This window comes from Pan paniscus, chromosome 8, assembly GCF_029289425.2.
Source record: "Pan paniscus chromosome 8, NHGRI_mPanPan1-v2.0_pri, whole genome shotgun sequence".
Taxonomy (NCBI): domain Eukaryota; kingdom Metazoa; phylum Chordata; class Mammalia; order Primates; family Hominidae; genus Pan; species Pan paniscus.
The window spans coordinates 94382584-94401949 of NC_073257.2; the positions used below are offsets into that span (position 1 = coordinate 94382584).

Below are 19366 nucleotides of genomic sequence, written 5' to 3' on the forward strand. Positions count from 1 at the left end.
TACTAATATACTCACAGGATGTATTGGTCTATATTGTTCCTCTAGGAAGGTGTGATCCAGAAACTCAAGAGAAGTCATCAAGGACTCAGTCTCTCTACATATTTTTCTTCCTTTATAAGTAAATGGCCTGCAAATCTTTTCTCATTTCTACCACTCTCCCTGAAGGACCTGGTAGAGTACTTCCTTTTGAAATATCTGGCTGCAGTTGGCCTATAGCTCAGTCTGGGTTTCTGGCTTGTTCTGTGCATTTGTTTTTCATGCTTCAATTTGCCATTGTGTCCTGGTAATGGAAGGAAACAATCCTCAGAGATCTTGTCACACTAAGTCTGTGGCACAATTTGAAACATTCAGTAATACCAGCTGTTCTAAGCAGAACAGAAGTCATAATTAGGGATGCAATGATTTCACACTAAACTGTAGTTACAGAATATGTAACTACATTTTAATGCTCATCAATTTTTATCTTATACTGTATTTATCTTCAAAGAACAAATGAACCAAGTGAATTGGATTTCAGATACACAGAGCTGGATTTATCTAATATTCCCTTTCTCATCTTCTGCTGTAAAAAAATTATTTCTTCTTATGTGAACTACCTAAGAAGTATCTTTTCCTCCCAGAATACTGTAGCTTTGTCTGCTCAAATCCAAATTATATAAAATGGCAAAGCTGCTCTGGAACACATTTTGGCTGTTTAATACACAGTTAAACATACAATTTCCATGTGACCTCATCATCCCACATCCAGGAAATTATCCTAAAGAAATAAAATTGATGTTCATGTATAAACCTGCTTAATAATTTTTTAGAAAAGTGCCATTGCCAAGAACTGGAAACAACCCAAATTTCCTTCAGTGGGAGAATGGACAAAAACTATGGTATATGCATAAAATGGACAATAAAAAGGGAAAAATTATTGATAAGTGCAATCTGGATAAATCTGTAGAGGCATCAGTATAAGTGACTGTAGCTAGATTAAATACTTTGTAATTCCATTTATGACATTCTGAAAATGTGAAACTATAGGGACAGATTGGAGATTGCCAGGGATTGGCAGTGACAGAAGGGTGTGTTAATTACAGGGGCAGCATGAGGCATTTCTTTATGGTGCTGGGATCATCAATATCTGTTTGTGCTGGTGGTTGCAAGAATCTTCATATGGGCTAAAACTCATACAACTGTATAGCAATAATGTGAATATTACTGACTGTTAAATAAGATATCTATGAGTGAACCTTCACTAGGCAAATAAAATAAATAAGTATTAACACCTGTGACTCATATCTGTTGTCATTTTCCAAAGCTTGAAGCCCAGCATAACATCATGCTTGGTTTCCCAATTCATCATGCTTTTGATCTTTGTATGACACATGCAGAATTTGGGGAACATCTTGGGAGATAATGAGTTTTTAGTAATTTGGGAGATAATGAGTGCTATGTTGGGATAAGTTAACATTTGTTTTGTTAAATATTACATGGAAGGGAATAGAGAAAAAGTCTATGTGGCAACAATGATGTACTCTTAGCATGACACATGGAAGCTTATGAAAAATTATTAAAGACTTTGCACTCAGTTACCCAAAAAAAAGTCTATTATGTAAGAGATCTGGATCACCCCCAGCAGATGTAGGGCTGAATTGTTGGTTGCTGTTCATCTGTAAAAAATGAATTTCCCAAATGCTTCTCTAGTGCTTATTCAGCTCTGCTTAGAGAAGTTTTATCCTTGCATTTATTTTTTTCTTTTCGTGGCCATAGTGAGAATGGTATTAAGAACCGGGCTAAGCCCCAGTTCTGCATCTGCTTGCTCCTTTAAATTAGTGAGAGCAAGCTCATTCTAGTTCAGTTCCTGAGTAGCTGTAATTAATGGTTTGTAGTATTCACATGGCTTTTGAAAAGGACCCCTTTCTCTCTTTAAAGCACCTTTAAACTTTCTAGAAAAAAACCATGTAACACTGCCTTGAAAACAGTCCCTTCTGGGTGTCATTTCAACTACATTCAGTTCAACTTCAAGTTGTCCAGGGAAAATAAACCCATCAAGTAGTGCCTGCATTGTTAGCTTGAGAACCAGAAGGAACTTCGACCACATTTGCTTTTGAGAATGTAATAATTTACATGTGATATATGATCGTTTAGTTAAGCAACAGTGATACAGAGGAGCTTCACCTTGGCCTCATCCATTGATTGTGCAGATTTCAATACACTTGTTTAAGCTTTGTGGATGCGGTTGTTCATTCAATCAACAGAAGTTTACTTTTGCCTATCCTGGACCAGAAATCAGACATAAGCTCAGGATATTAAAAGATGCTTATATGTGTGTTTGGGGAAAGGGATAAGAAAATGTAGAGAAAACAGAGAAAAGTACATGTTGTGAGATATGTTTGATAAAATCTGGGTTGATCAAATTTAAACAAGATTCCAGAATTTGTAATGTATTAATATGCACAATGACCTTTCAAGAATGGAATCTAATGTGCAATGATTCTCAAATCTCTCTGACTGGGAAAGCCCCTGTTAATTTTTCTCAGAGAACTTTATAATTGTAGTATCCTTTTCTACACACTTTGCAAAATGTATGGATGTTAGCAAAAAAAAATTATCTTTTATGTATTGATTATTATCAGCAATGCTTCTTACTGCCTCAGAGCCAGAGAAATTGCAAGCAGTGCCTGAAATGTTGTTTGCCAAGCTTCTGGTAACATACAACATTGTTTTTTGTTTTGTTTTGTTTTGAATTACTGTTTATCAAATAGAAATTTAGCTATGTCAGTGGTCAGAATTGTGGAAATAGTATACATACAAACTTGTTTTGTTTTTGGAAGAACTGGATGATTAAGGCAGCTTTGCTATGTGGTAAATTATATTTTATGCCTGGGTAACAGTTGTCAACTAAAAATGGGAGATTTGCTGTCAGAACTTGTTGAGAGTGGCATGCTCAGTGTATAAGTAGGTTTCCTGCCATAACTACATTGAGTATATGAATTATATAAATGATATATGAGTTTTTAGTAATTTGAAGAGAAACGTAATACCTAAATACATTTTCCTTTCTGTTACTTACCCCATATAGTTTTGCAACATTTAGTGCCAAGCTAAGGTGACTTTTGATTATTGAATTAACTTCTTAATTCCAAAGAGTTTGTGCACATCAATAGAATTTTGTTCAAATAAAATAGACTATAGACTAAAAACAATTTCTAGAAAAACATGTTGGCTTGCCACTTAAGATTATTTCTCTGATGTCTAAAACAAATTGAAACTTAGTTTCAATGTAGCATTGTATTTAATATAATCATAATTTCAACTGTTTTAGGAAAATATTTTATTAATAAACCACCATAGTCCATCAAACAGATAATCTGTATTATACTAGCATGTTAGCTTAAAATGATTTTGTATATATTATCGTTATAATTATATATATCTAATGATTGAAGAAAGAGAACTGATCCACTACATTGTTATTGAAAGTGAATTTAGAATGAGTTATATGTTAATGCAATCTTGCTATCTTTGGCTGATTCTGGAAGGAGTTGAAACCTTAATTGATCAATCACTTGATTCAGCTGAAACTTAGAGTGAAGATTTAAAGTGTTCTTAATTTGATCAAAATGGCAATTTTTTTTTCTGAATCCAATATGTGGAGGGAAACACAAGCAAACAGTAATTACCATTATGAAAGTTTCATGAAATTATGGTGACACTTTTAAGTCTATTTTTTAAAGAGCTTTATTGAGAAACAATTCACATACTATGTAATCCCCCTTTTAAAGTGGGTAATTTAAAGGTGTTGATATTCACATAGCAGTGCAATCACCGCCACTATTTAATTTTAGCATATTTTCATCACTCAGAAAGAAACCTCATACCATTAGCTGTTAGTCTACATTCGCCCATTTTTCATAACCTGACAACCACTAATCTACCTATGTATTTGTCTAGTATGGACATTTCATACAAATTGAATCCTACAACATGTGATCATTTGTCCCTGGCTTCTTTAAATTAACAAAATGCTTTCAAAGTTTATCCGTATTGTAGCATGAAGTACTTCAGCCTTTTATGAGTGAATAATATTCCATTGTATGGGTATATCAGATTTTCTTTATTCATTCATCAGCTGATGGACATTTGGCTTGTATCTACATTTTAGCTATGGTGACTAATGCTTCTATAGACATTTGCCCAAAAGTTTTTGTATGGACATATTTTTTCACTTCTTTTGAGCATGTACCCTAGGGATGGAATTGCTGGATCACATGGTAATTCTGCATTTAACATCTTGAGTAACTGCCAAACTGTTTTCTGTTTTGCAAAGTGGCTCTAGCATTTTAAATCCCACCAGCAAAAATGTGAGGGGACCGATTTCTCTATATCTTCATCCACAGTTATTATTGTCTGCCTTTTTTGATATTAATCATCCTATTGGATGTGAAGTGGCACCTCATTGAGGTTTTGATGTGCATTTCTTGATGAATGATAATGAGCACTTTTTGTATGCTTATTGGCCATTTATGCATTTTTGGAGTAATATTTTTCAAATTATTTTCCTATTTAAAAATTGGGCGATTTGTGTTTTTATCATTATTATATGACATTTTCGTATGTTCAGGATACAAATCCCTTTTGAGGCATATGATATCCAAATATTTATCCATTTTGTGAATTATCTTTTCATTTTATAAAATTGTATCCTTTAAAGTGCAAAAGAGTTAATTTTGACAAAGTTAAATTTACATATTTATTTTTTATTGTTGCTGACCTTTTGTTGTTATTTCTAGTAAACTATCACCTAACTCGAGGACACAAAGATTTACTCCTATGCTTCTTTTAAAATTTTTATAGTTTTAGCTCTTACACTTAGGTCTATGATCTATTTTGAGTTAACTCTTCATATGGTATGAGGTCAGGTTCCAAATTTATTCTTTTGCATGTGGGTATCTAGTTGTCTCAGCAGTTTATTTAAAAAAAAAATTCTTTCTTCCACTGAATTGTCTTAGCACCCATATAGAAAATCAATTGACAATAAATGCAAAGATTTATTTCTAGACTCTCAAATCTATTCCATTGATCTATATGTATATTGAAATACAAATTCCATAGGTCTTGATTGCTGTGTTGATTACTGCAAGTTTGTAATAAGTATTGAAATTATGAAGTGTGGGTCCTCTGCTTTGTTCTTTCTCAAGATTGTTTGGTTATTCTGGAATCTTGAAATTCTCTACGAACTTAGAATTAACTTTTCAATTTTGGCAAAAAGGCCAGCTGGGGTTACAGTAGGCATCACATTGAATCTGCTCATCAACTTGGGGACTATAGATATTATAACAATATTAAGTCTTCTGATTCATTACATTGGGTCTCATTTCAAATATTTAGGCTTTCTTAATTTTTTCAACAATGTTTGTTGCATAATGGAAGACTTGTATTGTTTTTCTTAAATTTGTTTTTAAGTATTTTATTTGTAATGCTATTTTAAATGGAGGTTTTTTTTTAGAGTTTCCATTTCTCTGCTTGCATTACCCATCTGCTTTTGTATGTTGTCCTTTTCTTTTCCCCATTAGAACTCTTAGCAAATTAATCATAGTTATTTTAAATTTTTGTTCTGCTAATTCCAAAATGTGTATTATATCTAAGTCTTGTTTTAACGCATGCTTTGTCTCTTCAGGCTGTGTTTTTTATTTGTTTATTTGTTTTCTTTTGGTGTGACTTGTAATTATTTTGTTGAAAGCCAGACACGGTGTATTGGATAATAAGAACTGAGAACATTAGTCTTTGATTGAGATTTTATGTTCATTTGCCAAGCAAATGTGTTTACTGTTTGTTGTAGTTATGATTTCAGACACTAAATTTTTATCTAATGATGTGTTTGAGTCTTGCCTGTTGTCTTTGGGTTCTCCTAGAGACTCCTTCTTAAATAGTTCTTTAGCCTTGTAGTTTTTTGTTCTAGCCTGTTATTATAGAAGAGTCCTATTGATGTGGTGATAAGCTGCCATGAGAGGGGAAGCATTTTACAAACCTGTGATTAGATCTGAACCTTTTAGTGAACATGTGTCCCTGAGATGTGACCATCACAAATAATTCTTGGCTTTCCACCTTCCTCTAAGGTAAAACGGGTTTTGCTAGAGTCTAACCAACCTCAGACAAAGGAAATACCCAACTCCAGCCCACTCTAGCCTTTCGGCTCAGGTAGTATTATTTCCATTGAGGGCAGACCTTTCTTAAGAACAGAGCACTCTGGGTATATTTCAAAATACAACACCAGAGGTTTTTCTCCCATCTTCACTCTGAGACCCCTGGTGGGACTCCTGAAGGTAAAAGTTATGAAAGTGTGTGAGGGCTCCTGCTAAAGCTGGGACAAGAGGAATTTTAATTTCTCATTATAGTCCACACTCAGTCTCCAGTAGTGAGTAAGTTCATTTTTAATGATTTATGACTGTTGTTGTCTCCAATAGTGGCTTCTGTTGTTCCTTGTAAGCTCTATGTATTCAAATGTGTCTCTAGTTTTGTATAATGGTTGTTTGCCCTGTGACCTAAATTCTCTGATATATCTAAGAAAAGTTATCTATTTTCAGGTTTGTTTTTTTTTTTTTTTTTTTTTTTTTTAGCTTCTTTCTTGTTGTGAGGACAGGAAATGGATGACAGCTTTCAAGCTTTTTACCTTTTGGACTGAAAGTTGAAAGTCCTCAATGGAATTATTATTATTATTATTATTATTATTTTGAGACAGGGTCTCACTTTATTACCCCATCTGGAGAGCAGTGGATGTGATCTTGGCCCACTGCAGCCTTTGCCTCCTGGGCTTAAGTGATTCTCCAGCCTCAGCTTCCTGAATAGCTGGGACTACAGACATGCACCACCACGCCCAGCTAATTTTTGTAATTTTTAATTTTCTTTTCTTTTGGTAAAGATGGAGTTTCACCATGTTTTCCAGACTGGTCTCGAACTCCTGGGTTCAAGCAATTCATCCACCTCAGCCTCCCACAGTGCTGGGATTACAGGCATAAGCCACTGTGCCCAGCCTGGAATTCTTTTCTTAATTTCATTTTCAGATTGTTCATTGCTAGTGTATAGAAATATGACTGATTTTTGTATATAGGCCTCATATCGTGCAATCATACTGAACTTTTAAATTCGTTCCAGTAGGGTATGTGTGGGTGTGCATTTGTGTGTTTTGGTATTTTTGCAAGATAATATCATCTTCAAATAGAGATGGTTTTACTTTTTCATTTTCAATCTTGTCTTTTATTTATTTCTTAACTGATTGTCCTAGCTAGAACCTATACTGCAATGTTGAATATAAGAAGCAAGAACAGGTATGTTGTCTATTTTTTATTTTAGGGGGAAAGCGCTCTATCTTGCATCATTCATTATAATGGTGTTGGTTTTTCATAAATGCTCCTTATGAGTCTGTGAAAGTTCTTTTTTATTCCTAGTTTTCTGATAGTCTTTCTTATGAAAGAATGTGAGACTTTTTGCCAAATGCTTTTTCTACTATCATGGAGATTATAAGTTATTTATATTTGTCCTTTAGTCTATTGATATGATGTATTACATCGATTAATTTTTGGATATTAAGACAACCATAAATTTATACAATAAGTAAAAAATGTTTATGTTGTACAATCCTAGTTATATGTTGCTAGATTTGGTTTCTTACTATTTTGTTGAGTTGTATTTTGTATGTCTATGTTCAGAAGGAATATTGGTTCGTAGCTTTGTGTTCATGTTTGTTTTGCTTTTCCTTGTGAGGTCTTTCTTGCTTGGTTATGTATCAGAATAACACTGGTCTCACTTTAAGTCAATAAGTGATTCTTCCTCTTCCTTTATTTTTCGGAAGATTTACAAAGGACTGGTATTAATTCATCTTTAAACATTTGGTAGATTTTATCAGTGATGTCATCTGGGCTTGGTCTTTTATTGTAGGAGGTTTTAAAATTACTAAACTGATTTTATTTATTTGCTATATATATTCAGATATTTTATTTCTTCTTAAGTCAGATTTTATAGTTTGTACCCTTTTAAGAATTTGTCCATTTCATTAAGATTATTTAATTTGCTAACAACAGTTGTTCATAGCATTCCTTATTCTTCTTATTTTCCTCTATGTTTGGAAGTGATATCTCCTCTTTCATTTCTGGCTAGCAATTTGAACTTCTGTATTCATGGTTAGTCTAGTTAAAAATTTTTCAATTTGGTCGATCTTTTTAATGAGCTAAATTTTTGTTTTGTTGAGTTTCTCTATATTTTTAATTCTCTACTATTTTTTCCAATCTAATCTTTATTGTTTTCTTTTCTTCTGCTTATTTAGTTTGCTCTTATTTCTCCACTTTCTTAAGGTATATGTTTAGGTTTTGATTTGAGGTATTTCTTCTTATTTAATATAGGTATTTGTGTATATTAATACTTTACTAAGCACAGCAATAGCTGAATTTCATAATTGTTGGTACGTTGTTTTTTCTGTTAATTGATCTGAAATGATTTCCTAATTCCCCTTGTGAATTTTTTTCCTTTGACTCCTTTGTTATTTAACAGTGTGGGTTTTGTTTGTTGTTTGTTTGTTTTTTACTTACACATATTTGTGAATTTCCTAAATGTCCTTTAGTTAATGATTTCTAAAATTTCATTTCATTGTGGTCAGAAAATATACTTTGTATGATTTCAATATTTTTAAATGCATAAATGTTTGATTTATGTCGTAATATGCAATCTATCCTGGATAATGTTCTATGTGAACTGGAACATAATGTTTGATGTTTTTAGGTGGAGTGTTTTATAGATGTCTGTTTAAGTTTGGATAGTTTCTAGTTTTGTTCAAGTCCTCTATTTCTGTATTGATCTTCCTCTTAGTTGTTTTATTCATTATTGAAAGAAGGTGATCAAAATATCCAACTATTAGGGCTGAATTGTCTATTTCTCCCTTCAATTCTATCATTTTCCCACATATATTTCAGTCTATGTTGTTAGGTGTATATATGTTTATATTAATAATTAACGTATATTACTGATACATTAAAAATTTATCATTATAAATTTCATCGTTTTCCTGAGTAATAATATTTGTCTTAAAGTCTCTTTTGCCTGATAGTATGTTTTGAGTTATTTGCTTAGTTTTTGTCCAGGGGATTGCAATTTACATGTTAATTTATAACAATCTAATTGGATTAGTAGCAAATTAATGTCAAAGCTTAAACTCCTCTTTGTACTATTATTGACATACAAATTCATTTTTTACATTATAAGTCAATCAACACAGTTTTATCCTTATTGCTTGATACAGTTGTTTTTAAATCAGATAGGAAAAGAAAATCCTTACAAAACAAGTATATTTATATTATCTATTATATTTACCTATGTACTTTAACTAGTGCTTTTATTTCTTCTTGTGGATTTGACTTCCTGTCCAGTATTCCCCCTTTTTATTTAGGTTGTAATTTTTTCTTAACATTTGAATGATAAAATGAATAAATATAGACTTTTTAGTTGGTAGTCTTTTTCTTTTGGTGCTTTGAATATGTCATCCCATTGCCTTCTGGACTCCATGGTTTCTAATGAATAGTTAGCTGTTCATCTTATTGAAGACTCCTTGTGCACTGTAAATTTTGTGTGTTTTTTTCTCTTTGCATTCAGTCTTTGACCTTTGACAGTTTGACTATGATGTATTTGTGTGTGAATTTCTTTGAATTTATCCAAATAAGAGTTTTTTGAACTTCCAAAAATGTAGATTAGAATTTTTCATCAAATTTTTAAATTTTCAGTTGAAATTCTTCAAATATTTTTTCTGCTATATTCTCTGTTTTCTTTTTCTTGGCCTCTCATCCATCATGCACATATTAGTAAGCTTCATAGTGTCCCATACGTCTCTGAGTTTCTGTTCATTTTTCTTTATTTGTTTTTCTTTCTATTCTCAGACTGGATAATAATCAATGGATCTATCTTTAAGTTCACTGGTTCATTATTCTGACAGTTGAAATCTGCTGCCAACACCTTCTTGTGAATTTTTATTTCAATAATTGTACTGTTTTTGACCAAACTTCAATTTAGTACTTTTTTTTGTTGTTGTTACCATGTCATTCTGCTGAATCTATTTAGTACTTTTTTATAGTCGCTAATCCTTTATTAATAATCTCAGTTTGGAGAAATCAGTCCCAGACTTTGCTTTATTTCTTTGGATGTGGTTTCTTTTACTTCTTTAAACATATTTATAATAGGTCATTCAATGTCTTTTTCTAGTAAGTCCATCATCTAGTCCTTCTCAGAAACAATTTTAGTTGACTATTTTTCCACATATGTTTAGGCCATACTTTCTTGTCTCATTGAGTACCAGTTTTTCTGTTTTTTGTTTTTTTTGAGATGGAGTCTCGCTCTGTCACCCAGGCTGGAGTGCAGTGGTGCCATCTCGGCTCACTGCAAGCTCTGCCTCCCGGGTTCACGCCATTCTCCTGCCTCAGCCTCCCACATAGCTGGGACTACAGGCACCCACCACCACGCCTGGCTAATTTTTTCTATTTTTAGTAGAGATGGGGTTTCACCATGTTAGCCAGGATGGTCTCGATCTCCTGACCTCATGATCCACCTGCCTTGGCCACCCAAAGTGCTGGGATTACAAGCGTGAGCCACCACGCCCGACCATTGACTACCAATTTTTAACTGCACATTTTAAATAAAATAATATGCCAACATTGTAAATCAAATACCCCTCCCCTTTTGCTTTTGTTATTTCTACTTCTTGGTTTTGTTTTTGTTGTTGTTTGCTTTTAGTTTCTTTCATGGACTAATTTTGTATAGTTTGTGTTTTTGGTCATGAGTAACTACTAAAGTATTTACTGGGATGGTTTGGTGTCAGCTAATGGTTGGAGTATTGATTTCCTTCAATCACTCCAATCAATATGTTTCCGACCATCTGCCAATGGGCTCTCTACTTGTGCTGGGGATGACTTCAATCTTTGGCTGTTTACAACTCTGTTTTAACCTTAACTTTTATTTATGGAAAGGCTCAACAACAGTCAATGTGATATGTTATGACATTTTCAAGTCTTTTCTAGGTATGCACACAGACTTTTAATGCAACTTTCTAGATCCCCAGGAATATGTTAGACCTTTTCAAAGTTCCTTATTTTCCTGATATTTAAGGGTTTTGGTGGCTTGCCTCTTATTTGCTTCAACTGGTATCACCACATCAGAAAGCTATGAAAAACAATTGTCTCCAATTGTTTTCAATAAATGCCCTATGAATAGGGCTTCTCAATGCTTGAACTCTGAGTCAGGGCAAGTAAATACTAGCCTCATAAAAGGAGTTTTTCCATGAGGAAAAGCCAAAGAGATCAACTAGTAACAGTTCTATAATGATGAAAATGCTTGATCTCCAAACTCCTCCTTCCCTGCCCTATGTGTGCTGGGTTGCTGATTTTCACAGCTGTTAGTGTTTTGAGTTTGCTAATTTTTAAGTCTATGGAACTAAGGTGAGAGGAATGAGAATACAGTTAGTGAAAATGCCATAAAGCTCACTGTTCTTGCCAAGATGTATTCACTTATTTTGAATAAATTGTTCTAGCATTTGTATAAGCCTTTACAAATGTCAAGAGTAATAACAAAGTAGATTTTGACAATTATTTGTCAGTGTTCTAATTTCTTTTAGGGAGGAGTAGGTTTTCAAATGTCCCTGTTCCACTATTCGGAAAGTGCTTTCAAGTCTATAACTGCCTTGATACCAGAAATCAAGTTAGATTTATAAAAGGGGTTAATTTTTGGCCTACTCACAAATATCTTTGCTAAATTTTCTGGAAGCAATCATCAAAACATTAAAAAAAGATAATGTCTTTTCTTCTCTGTGATAATCCTATTAGCATACTATGTTTATCTTCTTGCTCAAAATCTGCATACATGTGGAGAATATTCTTAAAAAAAATGGACAATACATATTATTCTGCAACTTGAGTGATTTTACATAGAAAGAAATGGGCATTCCTCCATGGATACAAATTTACTTACATATATTGATCTGCTTATCAAACTTATTCTTTAATCACTCTTATAATTCCACAGGATGGATCTGTTATTCTCCTTCAGACCAGATATTCAGGTTTATAGCATATTTTTTAAACACTAAAAACAAAACAGCAAATAGATTTACATACTGCTGCCTTCATTCCTATAGAGGGAGGTCCATTAGAGAAGACTTAATGAATCAAATGTTTGTGCCAATTTATTTAATAAAAAGCTTCTGAATTTTTACTGTTATGCATATGTGCAGATATTACACTGAAAAAATTGTATCTGTTCCTAAAATAAGTTATCAAATTGTGTATTTGTACCCATTAATCAACTTCTCATTCTTTCCTCCTCTCAAACAGTCTACCTTCTGTTTTCATGAGATCCATTTTTTTCAGCTCTCACATGTGAGTGAGAACATATGATATTTGTCTTTCTGTGCTTGGCTTATTTTTCTTACCACAATGACCTTCAGTTCCATCCATGTTGCTGCAAATGACAAAATTTCAGTATTTTTAATGGCAGCATAGTATTCCATTGCATATATACACCACTTTTTTTTTCTGTATTTCTTCTAAAAACAAAAACAAAAACAAAAACAGGATACATGTGCAGAACGTGCAGGTTTGTTACATAGGTGTACCTGTGCCATGATGGTTTGCTGCACCTACTGGTCCATCCTCTAAGTTCCCTCCTGTCAACCCACACCCTCCAATAGGTCTTGTTGTGTGTTGTTCCCCTCTCTGTGTCCATGTGTTCTCAAGGTTCAACTCTCACTTATGAATGAGAATATGCTGTGTTTGGTTTTCTGTTCCTGTGTTAGTTGCTGAGGATGATGATGGCTTCTAGTGTCATCTGAGTCCCTGCAAAGACATAATCTCATTCCTTTTTATGGCAGTATAGTGTTGCATGGTGTATATGTACAACATTTCCTTATCCAGTCTATCATTGATGGGCTTTTGGTTGATTCCATGTCTTTGCTATTGTAAATAGTGCAACAATAAACATATGTCTTCATGTGTCTGTATAGTAGAATGATTTATATTCCTTTGGATATATACCCAGTAATGGGATTGCTGGGTCAAATGGTATTTCTGGTTCTAGATCATTGAGGAATCACCATACTGTATTCCACAATGGTTGAAATAATTTACATTTCCACAAACAGTGTAAAAGTGTTCCTATTTCCCCACAGCCTTACCAGCATCTATGGTTTCCTGACATTTTAATAATCGCCATTTTGACTGGTGTGAGATGGTATCTCATTGTGGTTTTGATTTGCATTTCTCTGATGATCAGTGATATTGAGCTTTTTTTCGTATGTTCGATGGCCACGTAGATGTCTTCTTTTGAGAAGTGTCTGTTCATATCCTTTCCCCATGTTTTGATGGGGTTGTTTGTTTTTTTCTTGTAAATATGTTTAAGTTCCTTGTAAATTCTGGATATTAGACCTTTCTCAGATGGGTAGATTGCAAAAGTGTTCTCCCATTCTGTAGATTGCCTGTTCACTCTGATGATAATTTCTTTTGCTGTGCAGAAGCTTTTTAGTTAATTAGATCCCATTTGTCAATTTTGGCTCTTGTTGCAATTGCTTTTGGCATTTTTGTCATGTCAATGTCCTGAATGGCATTGCCAGGTTTTCTTCTAGGGTTTTTAAGGTTTTAGGTTTTACATTTAAGTATTTAATCCATCTTCAGTTAATTTTTGTGTAAGGTGTAAGGAAGAGGTCCAGTTTCAGTTTTCTGCATATGGCTAGCAAGTTTTCCCAGCACCATTTACTGAATAGGAGATCCTTTCCCCATTGCTGGTTTTTGTCAAATTTGTTGAAGATCAGATGGTTGTAGATGTGTGATGTTATTTCTGAGGTCTCTGTTCTACTTCATAGGTCTATATGTCTGTTTTGGTACCAGTACCTTGCTGTTTTGGTTGCTGTAGTCTTGTAGTATAGTTTGAAGTCAGGTAGCATGATGCCTCCAGGTTTGTTCTTTTTGCTTAGGATTGTCTTGGCTATACAGGGTCTTCTTTGATTCCATATGAAATTTAACCTAGTTTTTTCTAATTCTGTGAAGAATGTCAATGGTAGTTTGATGGGAATAACATTGAATCTATAAATTGCTTTGGGGAGTTTGGCCATTTTCATGGTATTGATTCTTCCTATCCATGAGGATGGAATGTTTTTTCCATTTGTTTGTGTCCTCTCATTTCCTTGAGCAGTGCTTTGTAGTCCTCCTTGAGGAGGTCCTTCACATCCCATGTTAGCTGTATTGCTATATATTTTATTCTCTTTTTAGAGATTGTGAATGGGAATTCATTCATGATTTGGCTTTCTGCTTGCCTATTGTTGGGGTAGAGGAATGCTTGTGATTTTTGCACATTGATTTTGTATCCTGAGACTTTGCTGAAGTTGCTTATCAGTTCAAGAAGTTTTAGAGCTGAGATGATGGGGTTTCCTAAATACAAAATCATGTTGTCTGCAAACAGGGACAACTTGACTTCCTCTGTTCCTATTCGAATACTCTTTATTTCTTTCTCTTGCCTGATTTCCCTGGCCAGAACTTCCAATACTATGTTGAATAGGAGTGGTGAGACTGGGCATCCTTGTCTTGCACCAGTTTTTGAAGGGTACTTCCAGCTTTTGCTCATTCAATATGATATTGGTTGTGGGCTTGTCATAAATAGCTTTTATTATTTTGAGATATGTTCCATCAATACCTGGTTTATTGAGAGTTTTTAATATGCAAGGATGTTGAATTTTATCAGAGGCTTTTTCTGCATCTATTGAAATAATCATGGTTTTTGTCATTGGTTCTGTTTATGTGATGGATTGTGTTTATTGATTTGTGTATGTTGAACCAGCTTTGTGTCCCAGAGGTGAAGCTGACTTGATCGTGGTGGATAAGTTGTTTGATGTTCTGCTGGTTTCCGTTTCCCATACTTTATTGAGAATTTTTGCACTGATGTTCATCAGGGATATTGGCCTGAAGTTTTCTTTTTTTGTTGTGTGTCTTCCCGGTTTTGGTATCAGGATGATGCTGGCTTCATAAAGTGAGTTAGGGAGGAGTCTCTCCTTTTCAATTGTTTTTAAAAGTTTCAGAAGTAATGGTACCAGCTCCTCTTTGTATTTATGGTAGAATTCACCTGTGAATCTGTCTGGTCCTAGGCTTTTTTTCGTTGGTAGGCTATTCATTACTGCCTCTGTTTCAGAGCTTGTTATTGGTTTATTCAGGAATTTGACTTCTTCCTGGTTTAGTCTTGGTAGGGTGTATGCATCCAGGAATTTATCCATTTCTTCTAGATTTTCTAGTTTATTTGCATAGAGGTGTTTACAGCATTCTCTGATGGTAGCCTCTATTTCTGTGGGGTCAGTGGTGGTATCCCCTTTATCATTTTTTATTGTGTCTGTCTGATGCTTCTCTCTTCTTCTTCTTTATTAGTCTAGCTGGCAGTCCATCCATTTTGTTAAGTTTTTTCAAAAAACCTGCTCCTGGACTCATTGATTTTTTGGAGGGCTTTTTGTGTCTTTATCTCCTTCAGTTCTTCTCTGATCTTAGTTATTCCTTGTCTTCTGCTGGCTTTTGGATTAGTTTGCTCTTGCCTCTCTAGTTTTTTGAATTGTGATGTTAAGTTGTCGATATGAGATCTTCCTAGCTTTCTAATATGGGCATTTACTGCTATATATTTCCCTCTTAACACTGCTTTAACTGTGTCCCAGAGATTCTGGTATGTTGTCTCTTTGTTCTCATTGGTTTCAAAGAACTTCTTGATTTCTGCCTTAATTTCATTATTTACCCAGGAGTCATTCAGGAGCAGGATATTCAATTTCCATGAAATTGTGTGGTTTTGAGTGAGTTTCTTTTCTTTTCTTTTTTTTTTTTTTTTTTTTTGAGATGGAGTCTCACTCTGTCACCCAGACTGGAGTGCAGTGGCACAATTGGTTTTGAGTGAGTTTCTTAATCCTGAGTTCTAATTTGATTGCACTGTGGTCTGAGAGACTTATGATTTCCATTCTTTTGCATTTGCTGAGGAGTGTTTTACTTCCAATTATGTGGTCGATTTTAGAATAAGTGCCATGTGGCACTGAGAAGAATATATATTCTGTTGATTTGGGGTAGAGAGTTCTGTAGACATCTACTAGGTCCACTTGATCCAGAGCTGAGTTCAAGTCATGAATATCCTTGTTAATTTTCTGTCTCATTGATCCATCTAATACTGACATTGGGGTGTTAAAGTCTCCCACTAGTATTGTGTGGGAGTCTAGGTCTCTTTGTAGGTGTCTAAGAACTTGTTTTATGAATCTGGGTGCTGCTGTATTGGGTACATACATATTTAGAATAGTTAGCTCTTCTCATTGAATTATTCCCTTTACCATGACATAATGCCCTTCTCTGTCTTTTTTATCTGTGTTGGCTGAAAGTGTTTTGTCAGAGGCTAGGATTGCAACTCCTGCTTTTTTTTGCTTTCCATTTGCTTGGTAAATTTTCCTCTATCCCTTTATTTTGAGCCTGTGTGTGTCTTTGCATGTAAGGTGGGTCTTCTGAAAACAGTACACCAATGGGTCTTGACTCCTTATCCAATTTGCTGGTCTGTGTCTTTTAAGTTTTGGCATTTAGCCCATTTATATTTAAGGTTAGTACTGTTATGTGTGAATTTGATCCTGTCATCATGCTGCTATTTGGTTATTTTGCACACTAGTAGATGCAGTTTCTCCATAATGTCATTGGTTTTTACATTTTGGTGTGTTTTTGCAGTGGCTGGTACCGGTTTTTCCTTTCTGTATTTAGTGCTTCTTTCAGGAACCCCTGCAGGGCAGTCCTGGTGGTAACAAAATCCCTCAGGATTTGCTTGTCTGGAAAGGATTTTATTTCTCCTTCGCTTATGAAGCTTAGTTTTGCTGGACATGAAATTCTGGGTTGAAAATTATTTTCTTTAAGAGTGTTAAATATTGGCCCCCAATCTCTTCTGGCTTATAGAGTTTCTGCTGAGAGGTTCACTGTTAGTCTGATGGGCTTCCCTTTGTAGATGATCTGGCCTTTCCCTCTGGCTGCCCTTAACAGTTTTTCCTTCATTTTAACCTTGGAGAATCTGATGATTATGTGTCTTGGGGTTGATCTTCTCATAGAGTATCTTAGTGGTGTTCTCTGTATTTCCTGAATTTTCATGTTGGCCTGTCTTTCTAGGTTGGGGAAGTTCTCTTGAATAATATCCCAAAGTGTGTTTTGCAGTTTGTTTCCATTCTCCCTTCTCCTTCTGGTACTCCAATCAATCATAGGTTTGGTCTTTTCACATAGTCCCATATTTCTTGGAGGCTTTTTTCATTCCTTTCCATTCTTTTTTCTCTATTCTTGTCTGCATGTCTTATTTCAGTAAGGTGGTCTTCAAACTCTTATATCCTTTCTTCTGCTTAGTCGATTCGGCTGTTGATACTTATGTATGCTTCATGAAGTTCTTGTGCTGTGTTTTTCGGCTTCATCAGGTCATTTATGTTCCTCTCTAAACAGGTTATTCTAGTTAGCAATTCCTCTAACCTTTTATGAAGTTTCTTAGCTTCTTTGCATTGTGTTAGAACATGCTGCTTTAGCTCATCATAGTTTTTTACTACCCATCTTCTAAAGCCTACTTCTGTCAATTCATCCATCTGATTCTCTGTTCACTTCTGTGCCCTTGATGGAGAGATGTTGCGATCATTTGGAGGAGAGAGACACTTTGGCCTTTTGGGTTTTTGGCATTTATACATTAATTCTTTCTCATCTGCGTGAATTTGTCTACTTTTGGTTTTTGAGGTTGCTGATCCTTGGATGGGGTTTTTGTAGGGGCTTTTTGTTGTTGTTGTTGATGATGCTATTGTTGTTGCTTTCTGCTGGTTTGTTGTTCTTTCAGTAGTCAGGTCCCTCTTCTATAGGGCTGCTGCAGTTTGCTGGGGGCTCACTTCAGGCCCTATTCAGCTGATTTGCTCCCGTGCCTGGAGACGTCACTGAAGGAGCCTGGTGAACAGCAAAGATGGGTACCTGTTCCTTCCTCTGGGACCTCTGACCTCGAGGGGCACCAACCTGATGCCAGTAGGATCACTCCTGACTAGGGTGTCCGACAAACCCTGTTGGAGGGTCTCACCCAGTTGGGTAGGATGGGGAACAGGACCCATTTTACAAAACACTTTGTCCTTTGGTGGAGACAGTGTGCTTCACTGGGGGGAAACTCACTCTTCTTGGCTGCCCAGATTCCTCAGAACTACCAGGAGGTGAGGCTAAGTCTGCTGCTTTGCAGAGACTGTGGCCATTCCTCCCTCTAGGGGCTCAGGCCCAGGGAGATCCAAAATCTGTCCCTGAGCCTCTGGCTGGAGTTATTGGAGGTCCTGCAAGGAAGCCCAGCCCACTGAGGAAGGATGGGTCAGGGTTAGGCCTGAAGAGGCCCTCTGGCCACAGACTGCCACAGCCAGTGTGTTGGGCTGTGGGGACAAGTCTTGGGACCAAACCTTCCAGCCTTTCTGGCTCCAGCAGGTGAAAAGTGCAGCCTGGAGCTGTAGAAATGGGTGCTGCCCTTCCCCCACCCAGGGAGCTTAGTGTGTTAGGCAGTTGCAAGTGCCAGTGCTGGCTGCTGCCCCTTCCCCAAGGAGCTTAAACCACTTAGACAACAGGCAGCTGCAGTTGGTGCTGGTCACCCCTCACCCCAGGAAGTCATTAGGATTAAGCAGATTTCAGCTGAGAGGCTGTAACAATCTGCGCTTTCCAGGGTTGGGATGCTAGGCCCTTGGTGGCATGGGTTCATGAGTGGGATCTTCCCTTCCATGGGTTGCACAGTTCCGTGAAAAAAGCAGATTGCCCGGCTGAGTAGCACGCTCACTCACCACCTCCCTTGGCTGGGGGGATGGGGTTCTTCTTTCCCATGTGGCTTTCAAGTGGGCCACCACACCACACTGCTCTTCCTTCTCTTCATGAGTAGGAAATAGACTAGCCTTCTAGACAATTTTGATGACAGAACTTGGATACCTTTGTTGCTGGTGATGAATTCACATGCTTATTATGTTTTTTTTTTTTTTCATATGAGTCTCTCAATGCCAGTCCTTCTAGTCGGCCACCTTGGTCCTGACCCTAAATTATTACTTTCTGTACATTAACTTCTACTATACCTTTGTGTTTATTTATGAAATGCTTACTTGTTTCTTAGGGCTTATTTGTCCAATTCTAGGTCAATATACTATTATTTGTAATGTTTTAAAGTCAAGAAAGAGTGTTTCTCATCTTTTTCTCCAGCATTTTTTTAGTTCTTAGATATCTGTTCTACCATATCACACCAAAGTCATTTGCTGGGTTTTTGTAAAATCAAGATTTTGTTTGAAATTGTATTAAATGTGTATATTAGTTGTGAAAATAATTCATTTATA

The 19366-nt window shown here is 35.6% G+C and overlaps 1 protein-coding gene across 16 annotated transcripts in view; it reads left to right on the plus strand.

The window, feature by feature from the left end:
• NRG3 (neuregulin 3) overlaps nt 1-19366 on the plus strand; it is a 1147889-nt gene that overhangs the window by 548829 nt on the left and 579694 nt on the right. The window contains exon 3 of one of the 16 annotated variants that reach the window (XM_057298947.1): nt 46-3025. The exons of the other annotated variants lie outside the window; for them this stretch is intronic. Coding sequence (XP_057154930.1) covers nt 46-55 — 10 coding nt within the window. The 3' untranslated portion in view covers nt 56-3025. Of the gene's footprint in view, nt 1-45; nt 3026-19366 lie in introns of those variants that run through there. 16 annotated transcript variants of the gene reach the window in all.